This window comes from Talpa europaea (genome assembly GCF_964194135.1).
Source record: "Talpa europaea genome assembly, chromosome: 16".
NCBI lineage: Eukaryota > Metazoa > Chordata > Mammalia > Eulipotyphla > Talpidae > Talpa > Talpa europaea.
Window position 1 is genome coordinate 42,074,684 of NC_140084.1, and position 7,927 is coordinate 42,082,610.

At 58.0% G+C, this 7,927-nt stretch overlaps 1 protein-coding gene across 2 annotated transcripts; it reads left to right on the forward strand.

Annotated features, from left to right (window-relative positions):
- Nucleotides 1-652: 652 nt before the first annotated feature.
- PLD3 (phospholipase D family member 3) lies at nucleotides 653-7,927 on the forward strand (the record flags this gene model as incomplete). 2 transcript variants are annotated; one of them, XM_084257431.1, is made up of 11 exons in its annotated part: nucleotides 653-685; nucleotides 773-847; nucleotides 932-1,074; nucleotides 1,536-1,719; nucleotides 3,234-3,354; nucleotides 3,438-3,565; nucleotides 4,617-4,817; nucleotides 6,123-6,262; nucleotides 6,766-6,931; nucleotides 7,323-7,422; nucleotides 7,510-7,927. In XM_084257431.1, the coding sequence occupies 11 exons, from the start codon at nucleotides 659-661 to the stop codon at nucleotides 7,695-7,697; spliced, it is 1,473 nt and encodes a 490-aa protein (XP_084113557.1). In that variant the 3' UTR covers nucleotides 7,698-7,927. The 2 variants fall into 2 exon arrangements, with proteins under 2 accessions (XP_084113557.1, XP_084113556.1); XM_084257430.1 differs by lacking the exons at nucleotides 653-685; nucleotides 932-1,074 and having other exon boundaries at nucleotides 816-847.

A 7,927-nucleotide genomic window follows, 5' to 3' on the forward strand; every position in this document is an offset into this window, starting at 1 on the left:
GCGGCCCCTCCGGGGTAGGGTGAGGAGGATGTCTGGGGGGATGGGTTGGGGAGGGGGCTGGGGGCTGGCGGGGAGGCCCTGATGGTCCTGCGCTCCCGGACGGAGCTGCCTGGTGGGTACCTGCGGGAGAGAACAGGGGGGCCACCTGGGAAATGCTCCCTCGGTAGTCCCAGGGCTCGGGAAGTCTGGCACACAGATATCCGGCTCTGCCGACCCCATTCCGAGCCGTCTTTTGGGGACTCTCTGGATGAGAGCTCAGAGAAGAGAAGGTGCTATTGGGAAGCTGTGCGAGCCCTGATGAGGGAGGTGGTGGGTGTTAGGGGGACAGGGTGGGCACTGAAGGGGTGCAGGGCAGACCACGCACACAGAGGGATGGGAAGAAAGCAGAGGCGTTGACCCCTGAGGGATTTCGAAATTCCTGCTGACCAGCAGTCAGCTTCCTCCTTTTGGGGTGGCTGGCGTGGTGCCAGTGGCCCCTGTGATCGCGAACATGGAGACTCAGTGAATCCCATGAGTCCGAAGACTGATCTGCCTTCTGTGATGGTCCCTCAAAGCCCAAAACACCCCACACAGTGCCAGCTTTTGTTCCCCGCAGTTTGGAGACGCTGACACACCCACTTTCCCACCTGGGCTTTGACGCCCCTGGCTGCCTGGCAAGATGAAGCCTAAACTGATGTACCAGGAGGTAGGTGGAGGGGACTCTGGGGGGATGGCCTGGAGGGTGGGGTCCACTGAGCTGCCCTGTCATTCCCCCCACTTTCCCCTCCCCCAGCTGAAGGTGCCTGTTGAGGAGCCCACCAACGAGCTGCCCATGAATGAAATCGAGGCTTGGAAGGCTGCAGAGAAGGTAGGAACCCACCGCCATGCCCAGCCTGTCTCAGGCAGAGGCTGGGCCGCGCCCCTTGCCTGACCCATGGTCTCCTCCCCACAGAAAGCTCGTTGGGTCCTGCTGGTCCTCATCCTGGCGGTGGTAGGCTTCGGAGCCCTGATGACTCAGCTGTTTCTATGGGAATACGGCGACTTGCATCTCTTTGGGCCCAACCAGCGCCCAGCCCCCTGCTATGATCCCTGCGAGTAAGTGGGGGGCCTCGATGGGGTGGGGGAGTGTGAGAGGACCTGCTAGGCCAGGGACACTTAGATACACACTAAGCAGAGCCTGCACTCAGTTTCCCCCAGGGCCCGTGACAGAGTGAGGTGACTCAGATTTCCAAGTGCACCATCAAAGGCTCTTCCCTCCGTGCCCACCCCCTTCCCACACTGTTTCCATGGCAACCACAGCATCACCTTCTCTCCAGGTCTGTGAACAGACAGACACACATGGCATCTCCATTCACACCTGTGGACACATACACACACACACACACACACACACAGGGCCACCCCACCTCTGGACAGACAGATGCACAGACACACAGACTCCTGAGTACAGGCACACACAGATATAGTTTCCATCCTCCACGTGTGGACAGGTGAGCACGCCATGCCAGCCAGTCCTCTCTGGTCCCCTATGGCTGATGCCGCCCCCTACCCCCCAGAGCCGTGCTGGTGGAGAGCATTCCTGAGGGCCTGGACTTCCCCAATGCCTCCACGGCCAACCCCTCCACCAGTCAAGCCTGGCTGGGCCTGCTTGCCGGTGCCCACAGCAGCCTGGACATCGCTTCCTTCTACTGGACCCTCACCAACAATGACACTCGCACTCAGGAGCCCTCTGCCCATCAGGTACCTGGCAACCTGGGCCCGGACTGGCAGCGGAAGTGGGGGGAAGAGGGGGCATGGTGGGAATCACCCTCCCGCGGTCCCAGAAACAGTGGGCACGTCTCATACAGTGAGTTGGATGCGGGCATTTGGAAGCAACTGTCTTCACCTGGCCTTCTGGACCGGGGGCGTTTGTCACGGTCATCAGGAGGCCGCTGAATGTCAGCGTGCGGGTTTGGTTACGAGGGATTAGGTTGCCAGAGGTCAGCAGCCCACAAGCTGCCCAGCCCCATCACACAAAGAAATGCAAGAGCGAAGTGAAGGACAGTGGCGAGGCCCCAAGCCAGGCTGCCACTTCCCAGCTGTGTGACCTTGGGCAGGTCACCCACCTTTCGGATGTAGTTTCCTTATGTGCTGAATGGGACTACTAGCGCCCTCCTCTGATGTCACAGCGGGGCCAGTGGACGGCGGCCCTCCGCGTGAGGCTGCAGCGGGCTAGCCCAGGCGTGTCATAGCCGGTGCCTGACACAGAGTCAGCTGTCCTAAGTGTGTGCAGTTATTATGTCCGTGCTCTGCTCTGCAGGCAGATTTAAAAGCCATCATGCTTCAGGGTTTGAAAAGGAACAGCCTGAATGCAGATCCCCGTCCATTAAAAGACAGTTTTTCCTTCTTGGTGACAAAGGGGCTTAATAGTGACTCAAGTTGTGGGGTTCCTTAAGCACAGTCTAAACCACGAATGCCAAAAGTTAAAGACAATATGAGGTCCAGCTCCACGCTGGCTCCCCCTGGAGGGAATCAAAGCACAAGCACAGACGGTCTGAGTGCGAGTCCTGCCTCGCCGTTGAGTTCTTGGCGCTCCTTTTCCACATCTGCATCTCAGGTTAGAGCCCATCTCATCCTGGAGACCAGTGAGAATTCACTGACTTCGGACACGAAGGGGCTTAGAACAGGGCCAGCTCGCAGTACTGCCTGGGAGTCGATGGCAGTCACGGTCATACACCTTACACCTGCATCGATTAACGATGCTTGGGTCCACGGTGCAACGTGGAAATGACAACGGTGCCGTTAGGCTGTGTAACCCAGCCTGGGTGTGTCGTAGGCCCCACCTTCTAGGTTTATCTAACCACACTCTGTGATGTTCATGCGAGGACGAAATTGCCTACCAACGAATTTCTCAGAAACTAGCCCTGTCATTAAGTGACAGGTGACCATACTGTTAGGCATCACCAAGCCTTCCCGACCGCCAGCCAGGGCACCTGGAGGTCCCTGTGATGCCAGGCATGGATACTTCCAGGCAAGTCCTGGAAAGGGCAGGAGTGGCAGAGAGGCCTTAGTGGGATGCAGAGCAGCTGATGATTGAAATAAATAACAGGTCTTCATGTGTTAACCTGTAAAGCCTTCCTAGCCATTCTGGCCAGCGTGAAGCCTGCTCACACCCGCTCATCTCTCAGAGCCCAGTCTCAAAACAACCCCATGGGGAAGGGGGAGCGTTGGAGAACTGGCTGGCCCAGCCCCTCATAGGCTTCTCCTCCCTCCAGGGCGAGGAGGTCCTCCGGCAGCTGCAGACCCTGGCGCCTCGAGGGGTGAAGGTCCGCATAGCCGTGAGCAAGCCCAACGGGCCGCAGCCACAGGCGGACCTGCAGGCCCTGCTGCAGAGCGGTGAGCTAGGTGCAGCTGGGGGCGAGCTGGGCCTGGAGGGACCCAAGTCAGCCCCTGACCACCCCCACTCCTATCGGTCGCAGGTGCCCAGGTCCGCATGGTGGACATGCAGAAGCTGACCCATGGCGTCCTGCACACCAAGTTCTGGGTGGTGGACCAGACCCACTTCTACATCGGCAGTGCCAACATGGACTGGCGCTCCCTGACCCAGGTCTGCCTGCACCTTGCCCACCTGCCCTTTTGCCCCACTCCCTGCTCCACAAGGCATGCATCTAGCCTCCAGTTGCACCCTGCTGTAGAGTTCTATACTGACTCTGCAGTGGCTTCCTTCCCACCTCCTACCAGACCTCCCTAATCATCTCCCATCCAGCCCTCTACCGCTTTCCCCTGCTCTGGAAGTCTAGGATTCCCTCTGATCCCCAGTGGCAGCTGCCAGCTTGGCACAGGGCATTTGAGGCCCCTTCCACCCATTTGCCCTTCCTTATTCACTCCCTGAAGGTGCTCTCCACCAAGGCCTGTTCTGTGTGATGTTGGAAACAGCTCCAGTGCAGAGGCAGGCCTGGGGCCCAGAGTGGTCAAGGGAGAAGGGTCAGGCCAGGAGCGGGGACCTCTAAATAACAACCATTATCTAAATAACAACCTAATGCGTTACCTGGAGGAACTGCAGAATTAATACAAGACAGCAAGGAGGGTATAGGTTAGGCAATAATAATTTGTTCAACAAATATCTCCCAAGTCCCTAATGTCACCCATTCTACAGGGAGATGCTGAAGTTACAGCTGAGGCAGAGTCATCCCTGGTGTCCAGTGTGGGGCTAGGTTTGGTGCCAGAATGAAGGATGAGGGAAGCCTAGGGATCATGAGAGCCCAGGAGAATGCCTGATGCAGTCTGGTCAGTCAAGGGAGGCTTCATGGAGGAGGAAACTCAGCTGGGACCTAAGAATGAGTAGGAGCTTGCTAGGTAGAGAGTAGAAGCAAAAGCCTATACAGTGGTTCAGGAAACCTAGAGCTTTGGAATAACAGAATGATTTTCACCTAAACTTAAGTTGTTAGCTATGATGGGAGGTACTGGGGGACCAAGTAGCAAAAACAGGATAGATGAGCGCAGAGAGAGCGGTGGGTAGATTGAAGGGCAGGAAGGGGAGCCAGGGGCTCAGGAAGAGAGAAGGGGGTGGCTGAAGAGCAGGGAGAGGTAACTGCAAGTGTCCATGTCATCTGTGAGCACCAGGCTAGGCCCCTGGGCTCAGCGCTACCCTCCCACAGGTCAAGGAGCTGGGCGTGGTCATGTACAACTGCAGCTGCCTGGCTCGAGATCTGACCAAGATCTTCGAGGCCTACTGGTACCTGGGCCAGGCGGGCAGCTCCATCCCATCAACCTGGCCCCGGCCCTACGACACCCGCTACAATCAAGAGACCCCAATGGAGATCTGCCTCAATGGAACTCCTGCTCTGGCCTACCTGGCGGTGAGTCGGGGAGGCGGAACCTGCCTTGCCCTGGTCCATGCTCTCATTCACAGCCTCCAAGACCAGTGAGCCATGGGGCATGGGAAGCAGGGGTTCCCTACCACTAGCCCTCACACCTGCTTGCTCTGCTTGGTCAGGGTCCTGGATATGTCCCAGCCCCTTTCGGCCTCAGTTTCCTGTGGAAAATGGATGTCAACATATAATCTCTTGGCGCTCAGAGGGAGGTGCCTTTGGTGTCTTCTTATTGCCCAATACAATGCATGTGCCTCTTCCTATATTCAATTATAATTAAATATAGTCCCCTAAAGCACAAGATGGGGTTAGGCTGCCTTCAGATGTAAGTTAGGGGAGGGAGGGAATCAGGCAGCCTGGAAGGGGGGATGTAAAGGCTAAAATAAAATAAACTTTAGCCAAAAAAAAAAGCAACAATTAAAGATTCAGTTCTTTAGTCACATTAGCCACACTTCCAGTGCTGGGTGGCCACATGTAGCAAGTGCTGCTAAGGGTACGGAGGTTTTGCATCACTATGGAACATTCTATTGGACAGCTGCCCCTGGCAGGCATGGCCTCTAGATGAAGCACTGCTTTTAGCTGTTGACGTTTTCACTCACTGGGGTGGGCAACCTAGGGCCCCGTCAATTTCCACCAAGCGAGTTACCTGGCCAAGCCCAGGAGTGTTGTGGGGGCGTAGATGCAGGGACACAGGACTCCCTGGGGGTTCTTTGCTCCAGCAGTCTCCCCCAGGGGGAGTGCTCCCCCTTTCTTCTGCAGTGAGAATAGAGAGAGCTGGGTGAAGGGCTGTGTGGCATGGGCACAGCAGGAGTGCCGTCGGTGTGGGTGGGGAGCAGTTGGGGACTAAGGGGGTCTGAGCAGAGGCTCTCAAACCTGAGCTGCATCAGAGTCACCGGGAGGGCTTGTTGGTACGCAGATTCCCGGCCTCCACCCTGATTCGTTATGCTCTGTGCCATGAGGCCCAAGGATTTATAGTTCTAAAAGCTCCCTGGCAAAGCTGTTGCTGCCAAAACAGGGACCTTATAGCAAAGGTTTGGGTTAGAGCATACATTTTGGAACCAGACAGCCTAGATTCAAATCCCGGCTCTGCTCACCAGCTGCGTGACCTCAGGCACGTCACTTACCCTCTCTGAGCCTTAGTTTCCTTGCCTGCAAAATGTGAAATAAATGTAGTCATTACGGGGCTGAGGAGTCACTGACACTCAGAGGACCTGGCTCATGACCTGACTGTACACCATCCACTGTGGAGTGTCCCCAGAAGGCATGTGTCTTGACTGTCCCCTCCCCCCACAGAGCGCACCCCCACCACTGTGTCCAAGTGGCCGCACCCCAGACCTGAAGGCCCTGCTCAATGTGGTGGACAATGCCCGGAGTTTCATCTATATCGCAGTCATGAACTACCTGCCCACCATGGAGTTCTCCCACCCGCACAGGTACCGCTGGGCACGGGGACAGGGCTGGGGCAGGGAGCTGATGTGTGCAGGGGAGGAGGCAGGAGAGAAAACAGCTGGGGGCCAAGGCCAGGGGATAGAGAGGGGAAGCCATGGGAGAGGCAGAGGGGACAGGGAGGGACACGTGGGCAAAAGATGGGGGCTAAGAATATTCAGGTTTGGGGCAGCAGGTGTGGGGTTTGTGACCTGTGATAGGAAGGGGAAATGAGTGGACTTTCGGGGAGACAGAGTAGTTTGGGCAGTAGACAGGCAGTGGACAAGACAGTTGGAAGACTGGGTTTTGGGGGCAGGAATGGGAGCCAGAAACAAGGGGATATGGGATTTAAGGAGGCAGGACAGGATGGAGGGGCAGCGGTGGGGTGGCCCTGGGTTTGGGGGCCTTAGAAGCTGAAGCAGGGCCTGGGCCTAACTCCCTAAAGCTAAGGGTGAGGTTTGTGGATAAAGCCACTCTCTGAGTCAGGTACCCCACCCCCTGCCCTGCCAAGGTTCTGGCCCGCCATTGACGACGCGCTACGGCGGGCTGCCTACGAGCGGGGTGTCAAGGTGCGTCTGCTGATCAGCTGCTGGGGACACTCTGAGCCGTCCATGCGGGCCTTCCTGCTCTCCCTGGCGGCCCTGCGTGACAACCACACCCATTCCGACATCCAGGTGGTAAGCGTTGGCCCAGGCCACCCCTTGGCCCCAGGACTGGGGGCACAGACCTCCTGCAGCTCACTTGTCACCCGAGAATGTGACATAAGGGGTCCCACGGGTCAGGGGGGACTGGGGGACACACAGAGGGGTCATGCCCAGTATGGGAAGGCCCAGAGGAAAAGGGGGTGTCTGATGTGAGACAGAAGGGACAAATAGGAGCCATTCTTGAAGTCACAGCATAGCAAGTAAGGTGACTGAGTCCTCCCTTTCGGCCGGCATTACCGAGTCCTCACTGTGCTGCCCCCTATTCTAGCCCTGAGGGTTCCATAGGAAGCAGCCAAGTTCCCAGTCCCCAAGCAAGACCCCCACCCTGCATCTCACTCTCTCCCTACCCTCCCCTCCTTCTCAGAAACTCTTTGTGGTCCCTGCGGACGAGGCCCAGGCCCGAATCCCATACGCCCGCGTCAACCACAACAAGTACATGGTGACCGAACGTGCCACCTACATTGGTGAGTGTCCCGAGCATCACTGGGGGTACCGGGATGAGGGCAGGGGGCCCTACCATGGGCCCTGACTCTCTGCCCCCCACCCCGTAGGAACCTCCAACTGGTCTGGCAGCTACTTCACGGAGACGGCGGGCACCTCGCTGCTGGTGACACAGAACGGGCGGGGCGGCCTGCGGAGCCAGCTGGAGGCCGTTTTCCTGCGGGACTGGGACTCCGCTTACAGCCATGACCTCGACACCTCAGCCGACAGCGTGGGCAACGCCTGTCGCCTGCTCTGAGGCCCAGTCTAGTGGACAGGCCACGGCCTGCAAGGCCCCCACCAACCCAGGTGTCCTGGGTACCAGTCCCTATCCCTGTGCCCCCGCTTCTGTCTACCCCATTGTGGCTCTCCAGGCTCCCCCCCCTGCTCTCCCACCTCTACCTCTGCCTCCACCGGCCTGACGCTGTGGCCCTAGGACCCAGCCGAGCTGGGGGAGGGATCAGCCCCCGAAGAAGTGGGGGTGCATGC